Source organism: Podarcis raffonei, chromosome 1, assembly GCF_027172205.1.
Source record: "Podarcis raffonei isolate rPodRaf1 chromosome 1, rPodRaf1.pri, whole genome shotgun sequence".
NCBI classification, from domain to species: domain Eukaryota; kingdom Metazoa; phylum Chordata; class Lepidosauria; order Squamata; family Lacertidae; genus Podarcis; species Podarcis raffonei.
In genome coordinates, this window is record NC_070602.1 from 82,947,536 (window position 1) to 82,968,984 (window position 21,449).

Below are 21,449 nucleotides of genomic sequence, written 5' to 3' on the forward strand. Positions count from 1 at the left end.
GGAAGATCCAATATTTCAAGGTCCTCAGCCATGCTCTTACTGATAAAGGCAATATTCCCAGCTCACAACATATTGTTTCATATTTTACAGAGTTTGCAAGTCCTAATAATGACCTCAGAAGGGATGCGTGAAATTTATCCAACCTCTTGAGGTCACCTGAAATCCACACTGGTGTGCCGTATAGAAGTTGGGCACAAAGTTTCATGTCAATCACTTGCAATACAGCTGGAATAAATCTGTTTCCTACTGGAGAAAAAAAATAGGATTTAATATGGTGGGCTGTCACTTTGGCCTTAACTATTGCAGCACATATATGTGTATTCCAATTCATATTGTTTTTGAATGTGATTCCCAGATAATTGAAGTGCTTAACTTCCTGTATTAGATGTCCATTAATTATACAGCCTTTTGGGTTCCCTCTCTTTCTGAATTGCATAATCTTTGTCTTATCATAATTAATTTTGAGATTATTGAGAGAGCAGTAGTTTGAGAAACTCTTAAATAATTTTTTTAAACCCAAAACAGAAAGTGAAATAATTACAGCATCATCTGCATAAAGTAATAAAAAGAGTGTAGCCCCTCTTAATGTTCCACCCCTGTGAGCTACATGTTTGATAATGACCCATAGGCAGACCTTCTTTGTGGAGGCTCCTGGTTCCGAAATTTGGTGGGTACCCACATTGCTGGCCTTTCGTCTCCATCCAGGTGAGATCTTGATTGTTTGTTCAGGCATTTCAGCAAAAATGCTGATGTTTGTGGTATTTCTGTTGTGTGTTCTGGTGGGATTTCTGTAATATGTGGTTTTAAATTGAGAGTTGTTGTTATACATTTGTTAAAGCAAACTTAGAAGGTTAAAAAAAATCACTTTGCTATGTGAGTAAATCGCCCTCTTTTAAAATGTGTAAAATAGCCAAGCTAGTTTTTTAAACAGACAACTTTGCCTTAGTGTGAGTTTACACAATCATTGTGTGCACTGTTAGTTTTAAGTAAAAGCAATCCTGACCTTCGGCCTTCTCTCTGCTACTCCTTGCCTCTCTGCATCTGCTGCCTGAGATGGCTGGCTCATTCTGTTTGATGGTAAGATTAGCCCTGCAGCAGGGGCAGAAAGCAGGGAGGGGAAACAATGCACATCAGGCCACCCATCCGCTTTGTTGCTGTGCTTGCTGGGAGGGAGAGGCAGTGGGGGGTGTCTGCACAATGCAGACCCAGAAGCAGAAGTGCCACATTGACTCTGCTGTTGTGTTCACACTGCAGCAACCTCCCCATCATACCCCTTCCTCTCTCCCTTCCAGTAAGCACAGGAATGTGGCAGGTGGGAGGACAGGCATGTAGCACTCTCCACCAGGCCCCCCTGTCCTGGAGAAAAAAATTGTGGAAAACTTGTCTCCTCCCTTCCCCCCTTTTTTCCTTTTTATTTTCTTTCTTTTTTTAAATTTTGCATTCAAGATGCACATTTGTCTGAAACTTGAGTTAAGAGTTCCTGGGAGAAATGCAATGTAGCACTGTGGCAACTTTTTGTCAGTGCAAGCACTTTTTAGCTCACCAGATGCAATGCTTCACCTCCCCTCAGAAGCTGCTGTGAGGGTTTTCCTGACACACTGCCCCCCAGCCATGTAGGGCATACCAGCGGGAAGGAGAGGAGGGAAAGACCCACTGTACTAGCAGAAGTCCTTGTGCAGAGTTCCCATAGTGGGAACAGTTACTTTAGATTAGATAGACAGATAGATGATAGATAGATGATAGATATTTAGACAGATGATAGATAGATAGATGATAGATAGATAGATATAGATAGATAGATAGATAGATAGATAGATAGATGATAGATAGATAGATAGATGATAGATAGATAGATAGATAGATAGATAGATAGATAGATGATAGATAGATAGATAGATGATAGATAGATAGATAGATAGATGATAGATAGATAGATAGATGATAGATAGATAGATAGATAGATAGATAGATAGATAGATAGATGATAGATAGATGATAGATAGATAGATGATAGATAGATAGATAGATAGATAGATAGATAGATAGATAGATAGATAGATATAGATAGATGATAGATAGATAGATAGATAGATGATAGATAGATAGATAGATGATAGATAGATAGATAGATAGATGATAGATAGATGATAGATAGATAGATAGATAGATAGATAGATAGATAGATGATAGATAGATAGATAGATAGATGATAGATAGATGATAGATAGATAGATAGATAGATAGATAGATAGATGATAGATAGATAGATAGATAGATAGAGAGATAGATAGATAGATAGATAGATAGATAGATAGATAGATGTTAGATAGATGATAGATGGTAGATAGATAGATGATAGATAGATAGATAGATAGATAGATAGATGATAGATAGATAGATAGATAGATAGATAGATAGATAGATAGATGATAGATGGTAGGTAGATAGATAGATAGATAGATAGATGATAGATAGATAGATAGATAGATAGATAGATAGATAGATAGATGATAGATAGATAGATAGATAGATAGATGATAGATAGATGATAGATAGATAGATGATACATAGATACATACTGATTTTATATAGTCAAATGTTTTTGCTAACCTATCAATAACCAATCATCAGATACAGATCTCTCACCATTATTCTATTGGACAATGCACATGAATGGAGCACTGGATAGAGTTCTAGAAACAAGGTATGATATCTCACAGAGAGTCTCTCCAAAAGCCAACATATGGGGCAGATGGGTTTAAATAATCAGAGGAGGAGTTGATAAAAGTAAGGAATGGAAATCACTGTCACATAATAATAATTTATTATTTATACCCCACCCATAAAACACCCAGAGTCTTATACAAAGCTTTATTAGAACCGCCCCCCAGAATTATGGAGGCATACTGTGAGTAGAAACGTTGAAAGTGGATTATGTAGGTTGGGTGGGAATTGCACTGGAGACTTCCTTTCCCCTGCCGAAATGAAGAGTTGTTTGAGTTATAGTTACGTTTCTATGTTTCTTCCACAGAAGATGGAGCATGTGGGTGGAAAAAACCCCTGTCCTCAATAGCTGTACTGATGTGAAGAGGCAAACACGGACCTTCATTGATTAACTAGACTGAATTTCCATCAAGAGGCCAATGAGGAGAAGAAGAAAGAGAGAGAGAGAGAGAGAGAGAGAGAGAGAGCCTACATCTACTCATCACAGATTTTAATTGCCCATAAACCATATTAGTCAAGTCATTGTAAAAATGCCTGAGGGAAACGATAGCACCATAACTGAATTCATTCTCCTGGGACTAACAGACAGGCCAGAACTCCAAGGTGTTTTGTTTGTGGTGTTCCTGATCCTGTACTTGATCACAGTCATAGGGAATTTGGGCATGATCACACTGATTAGGGTTGATGCCCGACTTCACACTCCTATGTACTTCTTCCTCAGCCACCTGGCTTTCCTGGACTTCTCTTACTCCTCAGCCATCACCCCAAAGACACTAATAAACCTTTTGGTTGAGAACAAGGCCATCTCACTGAGTGGCTGTGCCGCTCAGATGTATAGCTTCATTGCATTTGGGACTACTGAGTGCTTCCTTCTGGCAGTGATGGCCTACGATCGGTATGTGGCAATCTGTAAACCCTTGCTCTATACCGTCATCATGTCCCGACAGCTCTGCCTGCAGCTCCTTGTCACTTCTTACCTTTGTGGCTTTGGGATTGCAATGATACACACAAGCTGCGCTTTCCGGCTGTCCTTCTGTCACTCCAACGTCATCAAGCACTTCTTCTGTGACGTGATTCCCCTCCTCAACATCTCCTGCACTGACACCAGAGTGAATGAGATCATTCTGTTTGCCTTCTGCATCTTCAATGGGCTCTTCATCACATTGGAGATATGCATTTCCTATATCTACATTGTCTCCGCCATCTTGAAAATCCGCTCCTCCGAAGGGCGGCGCAAAGCCTTCTCCACCTGCGCTTCTCACTTGGCCGTTGTCATAATGTTCTTCGGGACAGCGGTTTTTATGTACATGCGCCCCAGCTCGGACTCCTCACCAGATGAAGACAGGATTGTGTCAGTGTTTTATACCGTGGTGAATCCCATGCTGAACCCCTTGATCTACAGCCTGAGGAACAAGGAGGTGAAGGATGCCTTGAAAAGGGTGTTAAACAGGAAAAATGTGTTTTTCTCTTTGCAGAAAGATAAAAATGCACTTAAAACAACTGCTTAAAATGACCTGACTCCTTTTGGTACATTCTTTTTCACAGCTATAGAAAAATGTTCGCAATACAAGTATGGTGGTTCTATAATGTTCTTACTAGAAGAACTTCAGGCCCTTTTTGCTTTATTACCTAGAGCCACTTCCTACAGTTATCAAAGATAACACTGGTCAACAACAAATTTGTTGTCTGCGTTTTTTCAGCTGATTTAGTACGAATCTGATGCACTGAATCCAAAAATCACATTGGTTTTGCTCAATCAGGTCAAGTTTTTGAGCTATGGCCACATGTCATTTTTTTACGTTTTTGTTCACCTGTACGCTTGTGTGGAGCATTTTAGAAGAAGTTGGTGGGGGTAAAATGCCATGTCGAATAATTTTTTTGATTGGAAATGATTATTTTAATGGCAAGAAGTATTCAGGTCTGATAGTTCTGGGTGATTATGTCAAAAAGGGATCAGTTTGAAGTCATAAAACCTCGAAATCTTCCATAAATTGGTGCGGCTGGGATCAACAGAAAGAACCGGAGCAGCCTCAAGTATCCTGATCTTCAATCAGCATGTCGTCCTATAGCTCATTGTGATGAAATTCCAGTGCCTATCTTCGGAGAACTTCCTGACATTAGTGACGAAGATGCCTCCAGTATTGAAGGACATGAAGAAGAAGAAGTGGTTCTTGAAGATGATGCTCCACATCCATTTTCCCAAAAGGAGTTGAATAATCTAGTTCGCGACCTCAGCTTGTCAAAGGACTCTGCCGAACTGTTGGCATCCAGATTGAAGGAAAAAAACCTCCTCTCTGACAGTGTTCGCATCAGCTTCTTCCGCAACAAGCATCAAGAGTACCTCCGTTTTTTCTCGGAAGAGAAGGAGTTGGTGTACTGTGCAGATATTGCGTAGCTTCTGCTCAAGCTTGGAGTGCCACAGTACGAACCCAAAGATTGGAGACTGTTCATTGACAGCAGCAAGCGATCACTGAAATGTGTTCTGCTACACAACGGCAACCAGTTTGCCTCTATACCCCTGGCTCACTCGAGTCCACTGAAGGAGAACTATGAAGCGGTGAAGTATGTGCTGGAGAAAATTGGTTATGATCAGCATAAGTGGTTTATTTGTGTTGACCTGAAGATGGTGAACTTTTTGTTGGGACAACAGTCTGGCTTCACCAAGTACCCATGTTTTCTGTGCATGTGGGATAGTAGGGACCGTGCTCAGCATTACACGAAGAAGGACTGGCCTGTGCGGGAGGAATTGGTGCCTTGCAAAGAAAGGAACGTCATCAACGACCCTCTGGTGGACAGAGACAGAATACTCTTCCCACCGCTGCACATCAAGCTCAGCTTAATCAAGCAGTTCACCAAGGCTCTGGACAAGGATGGTGACTGCTTCACTTACTTGTGCCTGGCTTTTCCAGGATTGACCATGGAGAAGTTGAAAGCTGGCATCTTTGACGGTCCTCAGATCCATCAGCTCATCAGAGATCCAGAGTTCGGAAACTCAATGAACGAAGTGGAACTGGAAGTGTGGAAGGCATTTGTTCTGGTAGTGAAGAACTTTCTTGGCAACAATAAGGCCAGGAACTATGCAGAACTTGTCAACAACATGCTGACTGCTTTCAGAAACCTGGGCTGCAACGTGAGTGTCAAGATGCACTACCTATTTTTACATATGGACTGGTTTCCTGAGAACCTGGGTTCAATGAGTGACGAGCAGGGGGAGAGATTCCATCAGGACATGAAAGAGATGGAGACCAGGTATCAGGGTCGCTGGGACGCAGTCATGATGGCTGACTACTGTTGGACTCTGAAGAGAGACCTTCCTGCCGCTGAGCATTCCAGGAGTTCCAAGAAACAGAAGTTCAAGCCCTGAAGTTTGAAAAATGGTGAAGCAACATGCAATTTACGTGTACTTACCTTTATCAATGCCCACCATTCAGTTTACAGTAAACCTGACCTGATGGAGAGAAACGGATGCCATTTCCTGATTCAGCAGTGCAAAAATACCCTAAATCAGTTGTAGAAATCTAGACAACATTCAAAAAGTAAAAAATTGTTGCCCAGTGTAATTCATGCAAAAGTGAAGCAAATGATGCTTCTGTTGTTAAAATGTGCAGCTGCAGAAGTGACAGATGATGGTATGCATGTTTTAATGGCAAGCATATTTCTTGGAATCAGCCTCTTGACTTCATTCAGGACTCTTACTACTCCTGGCTTGTTCTCTCCACCTTTTTTCCCCTTTCTGCTTGTATCATTTTTACCAGACCAAGTAAGAGCTGTTCCATATATTAGCAATGACGTGATCAACAACCTGGTGCTGTGCCAAAAAAAATTACTGTTGTGTAAATAAATAAATAAATAAATAAATAAATAAATAAATAATCAAAGGGGAAGTTATCAAAGGTTTGGTGTAGGGAACTGTGCTTTCCATCCTTTCCTTACTTTCAGTGAAGAACCACAACATTGCCCAATGGTTGAACTGTAAAGAAGAACAGGCTCTCCAGAAACAAATGACAGGGTTACGCTTGTTTGTTTGTTTGTTTGTTGTTTGTGTACCACCCTTCAGCCAAAGATCACAGGGCAGTTTACAAAATAAAAACACAAAAATACGTATTATACTGACAGACGAAAAGAATACCCCCACCACACACACACACACACACACAGTTTAAAAGGCCATCAACTCCAAACTGGCAGAGAGACAATTTTCAAGTGCCCACATTATTAGGGATCTGGGGAGTTGATACATGTAAGCATCCTCTCTACAACAGCTGCATGGAGCCACAAAGGACCCATTCCAATCTGGTACCCAAGCCTGAATATACCAAGCCACAGCACTGTACCAGTTGACTCTTGATATACAGAAGCTAATAAATGCTTCATTCAAGAACCTGTTGTTTTAGGACCTTGCAGTTAACCATTGTTGTGATGCTATTAATTAGTTTCACTGAATTTAAAGCAGCACTCCCCTTGAGCTTCCATGAACCATAGCTTTTAAAAATATATACTATATAAATCTCCTAGGTGACTGTATATTGGAGTAGCCAGGAACACAACAGTGAGTAATTTTGCACCTTGAATTGTAGAGGAACACAATGAAATGTTATCATCATTGCAGCCACACGATGGTAGCAATGTGTAAAAGGGAAGATCTTGTGTTACTTTTTATGATGAAGGACTGCCACTGTTCTCTGAAGCTTTGGAGACAAGGAAAAATATTTCATTCAACAGTAAGAAAACTGTGCATTGTGTCATGGTAAATGTTGTTGATTTGTCTTGCAAATTTATTGGCTGACATTTAAAAAACAAGGTCCTGTATTGGTCAACCACCAACCCAGAACCCTGAATATAATAAAATACTATTAAACTTTGGTCCTCAAAGAGAGGCTAGCTTTATTGGCTTCTTATCTGACAACTATTTCCAGCAACAGTAACAAAGATGGCAGCAGTGTATGTCTAGGATGTAAAAAGAAACACAGAGAGAAGTGGAAGTGCTGTTTCACAGAATGGTAAATAATATTTCATATATTTTGAAATGACGATATTAAGAGGAAATATGTGAGGATTGAAGCAAATAAAAAACTAGATCAGGGTTGTGAATATCACACCTAAGAATCTAGGTGCACAAGCAGGCAAGATTTACAAATAAATAATGATTAACAAAGGTGCAGTATTTTGTAAGCTGTTTTGTGGGCCAGTGTCGTCTGTGGGCCTAATTGCATACCTGAGCTAGACAACAAAAAAGTAATCTGCTCTAGTCAGGCTTCATTTTTCAGATGGAGCAAAGAGCCTGAACCAGTTAAGGTCTTATAAATGCTGCTATATATTTTATATTATATATTATATCTTTACCTTTTATATATTTTTTTAAATCATGCACTATCTTATTCCATGGACTAAATTAGCAAGCTTCTAAAAAGCCACTACTTAGTCTGACTTTTTCACTCATCAACACCCCAAAACAATGCCAATTTTATGCCTTGAACTGTAAACATTCCTTATAACAACATTAAAAGTAAGGTGTGGGTAATTAATTCAATATTTGCTTTTTTAAATTGTATTTATTGATAGCTGTCACATTCGAAGATGATGGGATTACTTTGGTGAAGAACCTTTTCTGATGTTTGTGTCTTCTTATTGGACATGTCTTTGTGAACCACTTTGAGGGTTTTTTAAATGAATAAATACTGCCTACTCAGAAGTAAGTAGGGTTTACACCCAAATCAGTATAATTCTGTGCACACTTACTTGGGAGTAAGTCCCTTTGAACTCTGAATAGACATGTTACAGTTTTAAACTGAGAGAATGACTGTTATACAATAGGAATCTTTGATACTGTTTTGGTACTGCTTTATGTGGGTGCAATTATATTTATATATTTTCAGTGAAAGAGTCTGGAACTGTTAGTGCTAGAGAAATGGATATGTCAACTGAGATTTGAAAGAGGTCACAGCAATCAAGGACAGTTTAATTCTTATCACTTTCTTTCTCAAAAGAATGTTGGAGGGAACACATATTGACAAACAAAAACACATACATATTTGTTATACGTTATTTTAATCCAGTTTTCAACTTGCATTTACATATTATTAATTGATAGTAGAATTATTAACATTGCTCAAGATTATCATTGATTAGGTTCCATGTTGTTATTTTTCTCAAATGTTTTATTCATAGATAGAGACATTGATATCAAAATCCACTGGTATGAAGACACATTCCACTGCAGAAATACCAAAAGGTCCTTAGTGTGGAGACTGCACATCATCAAATAACAAAATGGCAAGAGAAAATCATACTGTAGTTGCATAATTTTTCCTCTCAGGCCTCACAGAAAATCCTGAGGTAGCCATTATTTGTTTTCCCTTCTTTCTAGCAATATACATGATCACTTTTGTGGGGAATCTCGGGATGATTGTCTTGATTAGGATTGATTCCCGACTCCACACCCCTATGTACTATTTTCTCAGTAACCTAGCTTTTGTGGATTTCTGCTATTCCTCAACTATAACTCCCAAGACCCTGGTGAATTTTTTAGCTGTCAGGAAAGCCATTACATTTGGTGGCTGCGTTGCACAATTGTTCAGCTTTGTCCTGACTGCAAGCGTTGAGGACCTTCTACTGGCTGTAATGGCCTATGACCGATATGTGGCCATTTGTAACCCACTCCTCTATACAGCCATAATGACAAAGAAACTCTGTGCTCAGCTGGTAGGCATTACCTATCTTATCGCCTTTATCCATGCTCTTGCACAAACTATCTCCACGTTCAGGCTCTCCTTCTGTGCCTCCAATGTCATCAATCATTATTTCTGTGACATTCCCCCTCTCATAAAGCTCTCCTGCAGTGATACCTACAGTAATGAGATTGTGCTTTACACCTTTGGCACTTTCCATGGCATCTTCACCTCAGCAGAGATTGTGATCTCCTATGTGTACATCATCTCCACGATCTTGCAAATTCGCTCTTCAGAAGGCAGACGCAAAGCCTTTTCTACCTTTGCCCCTCACATCACAGCTGTCTTGATATTTTATGGAACCACAGTGTTCATGTATGTCCGACTAATTTCAAGCTACTCTCTGGGCCGAGACAAAGTGATCTCTGTGTTCTACACGGTGGTTCTACACCACTTTCCCATAGGGACACCCACAGTTTATCACTGAAATAGAACAAACGGCAATCAAGTTTTCCCCGGATAGTCATTTGTTCCAAATTAGTGCTAAAGAGTAGATTTTGCAGAGGACAAGCCAAAGTGTGGACAAGTCACAGCATGAGGTAGCATATCTTCATTTTCCTTAAATAATGCCACTGTTCTTACTGGGAAGACAGCATGGGAGGAAGTGGGGATTATCTCTTCAAGGGATTTTTTTTCAAAGTTTCTGACTGCACAGGGTGGAGGGGTAAGGTAATCTCCATTTTGACTGAGGTGGGGGAATGAAAAGATAACCCTTCCCTCCCCACACACTGACTTACCTGCCAGAACTGGGCTCCCCTGCACCTGTAATTCACACGTCCCTAACATGGTAGAGCTAGCATATTTACAAGAGAAAATATACCCAAAGAATTTGCACAGCCAAGACCATCAACCTTATTAAATGTGCATGTGAGCTTCTGTAGACCAAAGGGTTATTACCTGCATTGTATAGCTAAAGGGGACACACAGAGAGTTCCCTCCAATCCTCTGTTACTCCAAGTAACTGAATGAGCAATTCAAGATAATGCTCAGAGTTACTGTGTGTTGTGCTCACAGTTAGTAATCATTAATATAACTGACAAAGACCTTTTTCTCCCTTCTTGAGCCTTCATACAAAGTAGTGAGGATTGGGTGCCAGTGAGGTTGGAAAATATATCATTTCACCTAACTTCAACCCTGCCAGTTTTGACTGATTTAAGGTGCAATCCAATGTATGCCGATTCAGAATTAAGTCCCACTGACTTACAACACCCAGGTAAGGATATAGAGGGATCAACTTAGATGCCGAGAATGAACTTAGAATCATAGAATCATAGAATCATAGAGTTGGAAGAGACCACAAGGGCCATCGGGTCCAACCCACTGCCAAGCAGGAAACACCATCAGAGCACTCCTGACATATGGTTGTCAAGCCTCTGCTTAAAGACCTCCAAAGAAGGAGACTCCACCACACTCCTTGGCAGCAAATTCCACTGTCGAACAGCTCTTACTGTCAGGAAGTTCTTCCTAATGTTTAGGTGGAATCTTCTTTCCTGCAGTTTGGATCCATTGCTCCGTGTCCGCTTCTCTGGAGCAGCAGAAAACAACCTTTCTCCCTCCTCTATGTGACATCCTTTTATATATTTGAACATGGCTATCATATCACCCCTTAACCTCCTCTTCTCCAGGCTAAACATGCCCAGCTCCCTTAGCCGTTCCTCATAAGGCATCGTTTCCAGGCCTTTGACCATTTTGGTTGCCCTCCTCTGGACACGTTCCAGTTTGTCAGTGTCCTTCTTGAACTGTGGCGCCCAGAACTGGACACAGTACTCCAGGTGAGGTCTGACCAGAGCAGAATACAGTGGCACTATTACTTCCCTTGATCTAGATGCTATACTCCTATTGATGCAGCCCAGAATTGCATTGGCTTTTTTAGCTGCCGCGTCACACTGTTGGCTCATGTCAAGTTTGTGGTCAACCAAGACTCCTAGATCCTTTTCACATGTACTGCTCTCAAGCCAGGTGTCACCCATCTTGTATTTGTGCCTCTCATTTTTTTTGCCCAAGTGCAATACTTTACATTTCTCCCTGTTAAAATTCATCTTGTTTGTTTTGGCCCAGTTCTCCAATCTGTCAAGGTCGTTTTGAAGTGTGATCCTGTCCTCTGGGGTGTTAGCCACCCCTCCCAGTTTGGTGTCATCTGCAAATTTGATCAGGATGCCCTTGAGTCCATCATCCAAGTCGTTGATAAAGATGTTGAATAAGACCGGGCCCAAGACAGAACCCTGTGGCACCCCACTAGTCACTCTTCTCCAGGATGAAGAGGAACCATTGATGAGCACCCTTTGGGTTCGGTCAGTCAGCCAGTTACAAATCCACTGAGTGGTAGCATAGTCAAGACCGCATTTTACCAGCTTCTTTACAAGAATATCATGGGGCACTTGATGGGGAACAAAAGACTATCATGAGGAAATTAGGGTTCTCCTTTTGCCCTTTAGCCCAACAACCTTCACCAGGGCCCCCTTTACCTCTTGGTTCCTCAAACTGTAGATCATGGGGTTCAGCATGGGAGTAACAATGCAATAGAACAATGAGGCAGTCTTCCCCTGCTTAGGTGAATAGTGGGACCTAGGTCGCAAGTAGGCAAAGATGGCTGTCCCATAGCACAGGGTCACCACCACCAGGTGGGCTGTACAAGTGGAAAAAGCTTTGCGCCTTCCCTCTGCTGTACGGATCTGGAAGATGGTTGTGACGATGTACACGTAAGACACCAGCACAAGGAAGAAGGGTGTGAGCAGAATGAGGACACCAGCTCCCAGCATCACAGCATCTCCCACAAAGGTGCTAGAGCAGGCCAGCTGCTGGACGGCTAAGACTTCGCAGCCAAAATGGTTGATGATCTTCCTTCCGCAGAATGGCAAATGCAGAGTGAACACCGTCTGCAACAGGGCATTCACGAAGCCGCAGAGCCAACACCCGACTGCCATCTGCATGCAGAGCCGTTGGTTCATAAGAACATTATAATACAAGGGATGGCAGATTGCCATGTACCGGTCGTACGCCATGACAGCTAGCAGGATGAATTCGATTCCTCCCAGAGACAGGGAGATGTACATCTGTGCCATGCAGCCCACAAAGGAGATGGTTTTGCGCTCGGCCAGGAAGTTGAACAACATTTGAGGAATGATTGTGGTGGTGTAGCACATGTCCAAGAAGGAGAGGTGGCTCAGAAAATAATACATAGGTGTGTGCAAGTGTGGGTCCCCTCTTATCGCCAGCATGATGAGAATATTCCCTGCCAAGGTCACAAGATACATCCCCAGAAAAAGTGCAAAGAGGACTTTCTGAGTTACTGGATTACTGGTCAAGCCCAAAAGGACAAACTCCATGTTCCATGATAGATTACCACTTCTCATATTGTATCCAGATTCACCTATGATTGATGTCATAGCAACAACAAAAAAAGATGACAGTGATTTAGTTTTCCTAATAATTAATATAACAGTTGCATGGCTGGAGAAGGATAGAAGTCTATCTCTTTTAGCTTTCTGTGACCAACAATGGCCAGCTTCCCAAGCAAAGCATGATAGGAATTGCTGTCCCCTACAAATGATCCCCCAGTATCTCATAATGACACATGCATTGATTCTGAATAGGGACTCAGCATGGTGCATACAGAAGCAGAGCTTTGCATGAGAAAAAGTAGGGAAGGAAATAACAACACTTTACCTAATTACTTTCTCCAAATAAGATTTTTATATAGATATAGATATCCTGAATTTGATATACATAAGATACCTATGGAATAGCAATTTCTTAATTTTCTTTCCTTTTAATTCAATGCAAAATTGTAAAGGATCACATTGTCTCTGAAATCAATAGAATTCTTGGGACTTAAGCCAGGATTGATGAAATGAAATGCTCACCTCTTTTTCATTCATTCATTCAAAAAAAAAAAAAAAACCTCTCAGAAAAGAAAAAACTACAACATCCCAAGGCAACTTGTGGCATTCTTGGAATTAAAATTGTAATATAATAAAACGCAACATAAGAAATAAAATAAGCAATTAAAAAATCAATTAAAAGCCACACAGCATCTAGCACAGTGCATTACTGTTGCTACAACAAGCAGAAAAATCAGTGGTATCTGGGGATGAAAAGTTTGGGAACCACTGATTTAACCCATGTTATACTATCAAAATACATTAAAAAAAAATTCCATGGCCAGATTCGTCTATTATATTTACCTTCCTTTTGCATTCTAATGTTACCCAAAATGTTTCAATAATCATTTAAATAAAGCAATAAATTTATTGATGCCCAGCCCCGTCAGCTTTGTCTGATTCACAAGTCAAAATGAGCAGCGATGGCCAGAAGGTAGATTTGGGTCTACTTGTAGAACTCTGGGTTATTTCCAGTAGATCAGCAAGGGTTTCTGTCATCATGACTCCCAATGGTTTAACAACAGCAAACAGCCAAAGAATACTTTGCAGCTAAATTAGGCTGCTGAAATGAAGAAAGCTAATGGGACTAGACTTCTGTCATTAGCGCCAGCATTGTATGCCATCTTTCCAGAGTCAAACAGTGTTCAGGGCAGCTTACAACATGTAAATATTTACATAATTACAAGAATATATCAAAATGTAAGTGGTCATAAGCAATACATGAAAACATCACCACATCATTTGTAATAAGGTCAAACAAAAAAAAATTACCCATAACAGCAAAAATTAAGCACCTCCAAAATTATATATAGAACCCCCCCCTCCAAAAAAATCCTAAACAATACTTCCATCCCATTAGTCTTTAGCCATCCTATAGGAGTCAAAAGTTAGGTGATTTTATGAAAGAACTGTGCAGCCAGTTCTCTTCTGGTACCGAAGACCAAGGGGCAAAGTGGGCTCAGAGTCAGCCTACTCTCTAATTCTAACAGAACATCTTTTGCACATGACTCTAGTTGGTAAATCTTGGGGTAAATCTACTAAAAAAGTAAAGTAGATCCAAGAACCCTGAAATTAGCTCATCTCTGATGCAAACAACACAGTATATGAGCTAGCCCATCCATCCATAGAAATCTGCCAGTGATTTCCACAGTAAGTGTGGATTTATTCAAGTCACCATCCATGCTTATAGCAAGTGCTGTGAATTAGATGAGCGAGTATGAATCTGGATTTGGGGTCCCTTCACTGGCAATGTGTGCTTAAAATATTTTTTAAAAACCACCATGCAGGGTTCTATCCAACAGAATATACTTGGTTGGAGTAGACCCACCCAAATTAATAGGTGTAAGTTAGTCATATATACATATATATAAGGTAAAGGACCCCTGGAGGGTTAAATCCAGTCAAAGGTGACTATGGGGTTGTGGCGCGCATCTCACTTTCAGGCCGAGGGAGCTGGTGTTGGTCCACAGACAGCTTTCCGGGTCATGTGGACAGGATGACTAAACTGCTTCTGGCACAACAGAACACCGTGACGGAAACCAGAGTGCATGGAAACACCATTTACCTTCCCGTCACAGTGGTCAGTGGCGTAGCGTGAGGGGTGCAGGGGGGGCCGGCCGCACCGGGCGCAACATCTGGGGGGGCGCAGAAGAGACTCGAGTGCTAAAATCCACAGGTTAGGGGGCGCAAATTACTTGTCTTGCCCCGGGTGCTGACAACCCACGCTATGCCACTGACAGTGGTACCTATTTATCTACTTGCACTGCCATACTTTTGAACTGCTCAGTTGGCAGGAGCTGGGACAGAGCAACGGGAGCTCACCACCATCACATGGATGCGAAATGCTGACCTTTCAATCGGAAAGACCAAGAGGCTCAGTGGTTTAGACCACAGCGCCACCCTCGTCCCTAAGCTAGCCATATACCATATACAGTCATACCTCATGTTACATTTGCTTCAGATTGAGCGTTTTCAGGTTGCGTCCTGCGGCGACCCGGAAGTACCAGAACAGGTTACTTCCGTGTTTCGCTGCTCGCACATGCGCAGATGCGCAGAACGACGCCACGTGCATGCGTAGAAGCGGCGAATCGCAATGTGGAAATGCGCAGATGCAGATGCGGGTTGCGTTCTTTTCAGGTTGCGAATGGGCCTCCGGAACGGATCCCGTTCACAACCAGAGGTACCTTCATTCATTCATCGCAACCGCTGTACATTCATTCCAACTCTTTGATGTACATTCTGCAAGCTTCTATCTTTCTGGTCAGAAATGCAAAGAGCATATGGGAGTGAGCGCTTCATACCTGCACTTCTGGATTTCTGGCCTCTAGAATTTCCAGAAAGTATTCTCAGTTTTTCACCCCATATGAAATCTGTAGGGCCTTTGAGATTGGTTCCCACAAGTCCAATTACAGTATTTTCCCTCTGCACAGCACAGCATATTTCACTTTGACTTTGGTTCTGCTTCTGTGCCAAACATAATAAATTGATTAATGCCTTTTTCATAGTCCTATGCAATGCACCTAGCTCAGTTGGTAGAGCATGAGACTCCTAATCTCAAGGTCATGGGTTCGAACCCAACATTGGACAAAGGATTCCTGCAGTGGACTAGATGACTCTTTTTTTCTAATAAAAATTTATTAGATAACAAAAACCACAAAGCAGAATGACACACAAAAACAGAAAAAAAGAAAAAAGAAAAATACATCAATGAATGAAAGAAGAAAAAAGGAACAATAAACAGATAAACAATAACATCCAACTTAATTCTTTACAAATCCAACCTATTAAACATCTTGGTTGACTTCCTCTAGTCCCTCCCTTCTGAGTTTCCTTATAGTTAAAAGTAACAGCTTTCCAATATCATTATTAAACTAAAACAGTTTCCAATTATAGCCCATCTTATTCACTTTTCTTAATATTCTAAATCCCATTTATTTAATTATAACTTAGTTTAATCCTAGGCCTATTTGTTTCTTTCAAGTAATTTCTATTTTTTATATTTCAATATTTATTCATATAGTCCTTAAATTTCCTCCAGTCCTCTTGAAACTCCTCTTCTTTCTAGTCGTGGATTCTTCCAGTCAGGTCAGCTAGCTCCGAAAAGTCCATCATCTTCCACTGTTGGTAATTCTTGTGATTTCCCATTTTTAGCAAGTAATATTCAGGCGGCCATTGTGGCATACAAAAATAATTTAACATCTTTTTTGGGCAATTCCAAACCTGTTATTCCAAGAAGAAAGGTCTCTGGTTTCTTAATAAATGTACCGGTATATTTCAACTTTTTTTCAGTTCATTATAAATCTCCCAGAAGTCTTTCACCTTGGGACAAGTCCACCACATATGGAAAAAAGTACCTTCTTTTTCTTTACATTTCCAACAAAGGTTATCACTATTGTGATAAATCTTTGCTAGTTTTACAGGGGTCAAGTACCATCTATACATCATCTTCATAATATTTTCCTTTAACATCGTACATGCAGTGAATTTAACCCCTTTCTTCCATAGCCTCTCCCAATCCTCCATCATTATATTATGTCCCACATCTCTTGCCCAATCAATCATAACCGATTTAACTTGTTCATCCTTTGTATGCCACTCCAACAACAAATTATACATTTTAGACATATTCTTAACTTTAGTATCTAACAACTCCATTCCCAATTTGGTTTTTTCTGTTCCAAACCATTTCTCTTATCCATCTTAATTCATTAATTTGATAATATTGCAACCAATTCACTTTATCTTTAATTTGTTAAAATGGTTTTAATTTAAAACCTTCCTGATCCTCCAACAACAAATCTGAATTTTCTCTTTTTTCTCATTCTGTATCTTTTTCTTTATCGAATTCTGTTGTATGAGGTAACCTCTCATTACTGCCTTACTTGCATCCCAAATGACTCTTGTTTCTACCTCTGTATTCATATTTAGTTCAAAATAATCTTTTAGAGTCTTTTTGGCCTTACTAATCGTCTGTTCATTCCTCAACAACTCATCATTCATCCTCCATCTAAAGGAGTCCTGCAGGTATAATTTCATCTCCAAAAACACTGCATTATGATCTGAGCAAGTCTTGGGGCAAATTTCTGTTTTAGTGACCCTAGGAACCAAGTCTCTGGATATCCATAAATAATTGATTCTCGAGAAAGATTGATTTGAATTTGAGAAAAAGTATAGTCTCTCTCCATTGGATTTCGTAGCCTCCATATGTCCGACAAATCGTATTTATCAGTCATATCAAAGAAAATCTTTGGTAATCTGCCAGAATTTGGGTTTTCCTGTCGCTGTGTTTTATCCATTAATGTTGATGCTACTCCATTAAAATTTCCCATTAAAATCAATTTGTAATCCATATAATCCCTGAGTTTTAAGTCCAGATTCTTAAAGAGAAGAACATTTCAAAAATAATTAACCCCCTAAACAATACACCAGCCTAAGATTCTTTTCAGCAGCCTCAGCTTTTGTAGCTGGAGTCAATCTGGGCTTCACACTCCCAGGCCAGGTGGAAAGAGGTCTGCAAGGCAGGGAGCAGGTTTTCCAGGACTCATGACCAAGAAGGTCTCTAGCAGCCTCAGCTTTTGCAGCTGGAGTCAGTCAGGGTCCTGCCCTCCTCCATGATAAACCTAACTAGTCATATAGGAGTTACAAAAGGCAGACATGAACATAAGAAATTGATACAGAGGGAAAGTAAATAATTTTTAGCATGCTAGAGCTCATTCTTGAAAAGATGTAACTTGTTTTTTCGTAATGTTACAGATTACACATATATTTGTATTTATGTTTATATTCAAGAGAAATTAATGGGAATTTGAGAGAAAAGAAATATTACAGGGGGGAAAGAGTTGGATGCCTCATACATACACCGCATGGTACTGCTCCCTGTTTTCCTTTCAAACTGCCTTTGAAGCATCCCATGGTATATGTGACGGGGTTGTTACCACCTTAGTGTTCCGTTGTGCCAAAAGCAGTTTAGTCATGCCGGCTGCATGACCTGGAAAGCTGTCTGTGGACAAACGCCATCTCCCTTGGCCTGAAGCGAGATGAGTGTCACACCTCTTAGTCTTAACCATCCATGAGTCTTTTACCTTTTACCATTCCCTTTTCTTTCTATGTGCCAAGGACTATACTGAAGCAAAACCACTTCTATGTGGTCAAGTGCTTTTGTCAGGGCATCCTTCACATCCTTGTTCCTCAGACTGTAGATCAGAGGATTGAGCATAGGGATCACTACCGTATAGAACACCGAAGCCCATTTGTCTTGGTCCAAGGAATAGCTGGAGCTGGGCCGAAAATACATGAAGAGCATTGTCCCATGGAATAGCCCAACAGCCGTAAGGTGGGAGGCGCAGGTAGAAAAGGCTTTCTGCCTGCCTGCAGTGGAGTGCATTTTTGTGATTGTGCCTAAGATATAGATGTAGGAAACAAGAATCATGCCAATGCTGCCTCCTATAATGAAACTAAGGAAGGTAAATATCAGAATCTCATTGATGTATGTGTCAGAACAGGAGAGTGCCAGTAGGGGAGGTATATCACAAAAGAAATGATTGATGGCATTAGACCTGCAGAATGGTAGCCGGAATGTACAGCAAGTGTGTATCATTGAATCCACAATGCCCATAAAGTAAGCTACAGCCATCAGCTGTCTGCACACTCTCTTGGACATAAGAACCGAATAGTGAAGGGGCTTGCAGATGGCCACGTACCTGTCATAGGCCATCAAAGCCAGCAAAAAGCATTCTACATCAGCAAATAAGCCAAATAAATATAGCTGTATAGCACAAGAATTATAAGCAATACTTTTACTCTCAGCTAAGAGGTCAGCCAGCATTTTGGGAGCAATAACTGAGGAATAACAGAGGTCAACAAATGAGAGGTTGCCCAGGAAAAAATACATGGGGTTGTGAAGCTGAGGTTCAACACAAATTAAGACAATCATCCCAACGTTCCAGATTACAGTGATGACATAAATCAGTAGGAAGACCATAAAAAGAGGGAGCTGCATTTTTGGATTATCTGTGAATCCCCGAAAAATGAATGCTGTTATCACCGAATGATTTCCTTTATCCATTATTTTTTGCAATGGATGCTGAGATAAGGACGTTTGCTTTCTCTGGAATTTTCTTTCTGACTTTTCCTAGCAAGGCAAGAAAAAAAAGCAAACAAATGTGCTTTTTAACAGTTTACTTGAGTACAATCCTGGAACGGGGGTTATGGGTTCACATCCTATTGGGTTCACACCATTTTCATATGTCAGTCCCATTGTAAAAAAACTTGCAATGTGTTTGAGCTGTGAATGTGGCAGACGTAAATGCGCTTCCCATCTCTTGGGAGGCATGCAATTAGTGCCAGCACCATCCATTAAGAGTTTGGGTGTAATCTTCGACACCTCCCTTTCCATGGAAGGGCATATTGCAGCTATAACAAAGGCGGCATTTTTTCATGTCCGCCAAGCTTAAGCAGTTGGCTCCTTACCTCTCTTGCCCTGACCTAGCCACTGTGATCCACGCAACAATCACCTCCAGACTTAATTATTGTAACTCTCTCTATGTGGGGCTGCCCTTGAGACTGACCCAGATACTCCAGGAGGTGCAGAATGCCGCGGAGAGACTCCTTACGGGGTCCTCGCCGTGGGATCACATTCACCCAGTGCTATACAGTGGAGTACAGGATCAGGTTTAAGGTGCTGGTTTTAACCTTTAAAGCCCTATACAGCTTAGGACCCTTGTACCTACGGGACCACCTCTCCTGGTATGTCCCAAGGAGGACCTTACGGTCTTCAGATAAAAACATCTTGGAGATCCCGGGCCACAGGGAGGTTAGGCTGGCCTCAACCAGAGCCAGGGATTTTTCAGCCATGGCCCCGATCTGGTGGAACGCTCTGTCACAAGAGACTAGGGCCCTGCGGGACTTGACATCTTTCCGCAGGGCCTCCAAGACAGAGCTGTTCCACCAGGTCTTTGGCCAAGACACAGTCTGACCCCCTCTCTCCTTCTGTAATCCTCATAGAACTCTAGCCCAATGGTTGCCATTAATTTGATTTTGAATTTATTTCAGAATGAATTGATTTTAGAATGCATTTCAATTAATTGATTGTGATTTTATGTAAACTGTGTTACTTTTATGGTTGTTAGTCGCTCTGAGCCCGGCTTCGGCTGGGGAGGGCGGGATATAAATCAAATGTTATTATTATTTATTATTGTGTGTGGGATCTGTATGCACAATAAACATGTATGCATGTGTCAATGCACATATACAATGGCCACAACCAACTTTGGCATATTTCCCACAGAGAGATGGCTTACCATCAGTTTGGCCCTCAGGATGAAAGTTAGTCACCCCTGATTTAAATGGTACAAATATATTATTTATTTCATTGCATGTAATTCTCATTATTTTTACTAAACTGAATGATTTTTATAAATGCGTAAAGATAAAAATAAGCACTGTAGAATTTCCCGCAGCTGAAGTGAGGCAATAAACACTGTGGAGAGTCAGAGTGACATTTAATCACTAGAAAACTCAGTTCTGCTCTTTTAAGTTTTGTACAAGTAACTCAATCATATTTGGCTGTTAGATTGGGCTCAAGAAAGATTCATAGGTGTCAAGGTCTTGGGTGCCCAAACACCCACAAAATTCCCCATATAGGAATCGGACACCTACAAAATGCAGCAGCGGGCACATGGGACATCAACCGCACATGCCCCCACAGCGTGCACGACCCCAGGCACCCATGGTACCAGAGCCAAGCCAGTGTGCCTGGATGGATTCATGTTTCAGAATAGTCTTCATGAAACAAGATTCTGAGAAGAAGAAGAAGAAGAAGAAGAAGAAGAAGAAGAAGAAGAGGAGGAGGAGGAGGAGGAGGAGGAGGAGGAGGAGGAGGAGGAGGAGTAGTAGTAGTAGTTTGGATTTGATATCCCACTTTATCACTACCCAAAGGAGTCTCAAAGTGGCTAACATTCTCCTTTCCCTTCCTCCCCCACAACAAACACTCTGTGTGGTGAGTGGGGCTGAGAGACTTCAGAGAAGTGTGACTAGCCCAACGTCACCCAGCAGCTGCATGTGGAGGAGCGGAGAAGCGAACCCGGTTCCCCAGATTACGAATCTACCTCTCTTAACC

The 21,449-nt window shown here is 41.1% G+C and overlaps 3 protein-coding genes and 1 non-coding gene across 4 annotated transcripts; 2 read left to right on the forward strand and 2 right to left on the reverse strand.

Annotated features, from left to right (window-relative positions):
- The first annotated feature begins 3,254 nt into the window (after positions 1-3,254).
- LOC128419027 (olfactory receptor 1020-like) lies at positions 3,255-5,019 on the forward strand. The gene is made up of 2 exons (XM_053399268.1): positions 3,255-4,163; positions 4,872-5,019. The coding sequence occupies exons 1-2, from the start codon at positions 3,255-3,257 to the stop codon at positions 4,935-4,937; spliced, it is 975 nt and encodes a 324-aa protein (XP_053255243.1). The 3' UTR covers positions 4,938-5,019.
- An 881-nt stretch (positions 5,020-5,900) lies between these two features.
- LOC128402796 (olfactory receptor-like protein OLF3) lies at positions 5,901-12,805 on the reverse strand. Its single transcript, XM_053367181.1, has 2 exons — positions 11,889-12,805; positions 5,901-6,038 (listed from the first exon to the last, which is right to left on the reverse strand). The coding sequence occupies exons 1-2, from the start codon at positions 12,803-12,805 to the stop codon at positions 5,915-5,917; spliced, it is 1,041 nt and encodes a 346-aa protein (XP_053223156.1). The 3' UTR covers positions 5,901-5,914.
- Positions 12,806-15,836: 3,031 nt separating this feature from the next.
- TRNAR-CCU (transfer RNA arginine (anticodon CCU)) lies at positions 15,837-15,919 on the forward strand. Its single transcript has one exon. It is a non-coding gene; the product is annotated as a tRNA-Arg (tRNA).
- Positions 15,920-18,410: 2,491 nt separating this feature from the next.
- LOC128401728 (olfactory receptor 1019-like) lies at positions 18,411-19,397 on the reverse strand. Its single transcript, XM_053365557.1, has one exon. The coding sequence runs from the start codon at positions 19,395-19,397 to the stop codon at positions 18,411-18,413; it is 987 nt and encodes a 328-aa protein (XP_053221532.1).
- Positions 19,398-21,449: the final 2,052 nt, after the last annotated feature.

Coding starts and splice junctions, on each gene's coding strand:
- LOC128419027 (XM_053399268.1), top strand. CDS start 3,255: ATGCCTGAGGGAAACGATAGCACCATAACTGAATTCATTCTCCTGGGA. Junction 4,164..4,871: donor TGAAGGATGCCTTGAAAAGG/GTGTTAAACAGG, acceptor CCAGTATTGAAG/GACATGAAGAAGAAGAAGTG.
- LOC128402796 (XM_053367181.1), bottom strand. CDS start 12,805: ATGAGAAGTGGTAATCTATCATGGAACATGGAGTTTGTCCTTTTGGGC. Junction 6,039..11,888: donor GCCCTGGTGAAGGTTGTTGG/GCTAAAGGGCAA, acceptor GCTCAGCGGCAG/GAAGGTCTCTCTTCAGAGTC.
- LOC128401728 (XM_053365557.1), bottom strand. CDS start 19,397: ATGGATAAAGGAAATCATTCGGTGATAACAGCATTCATTTTTCGGGGA.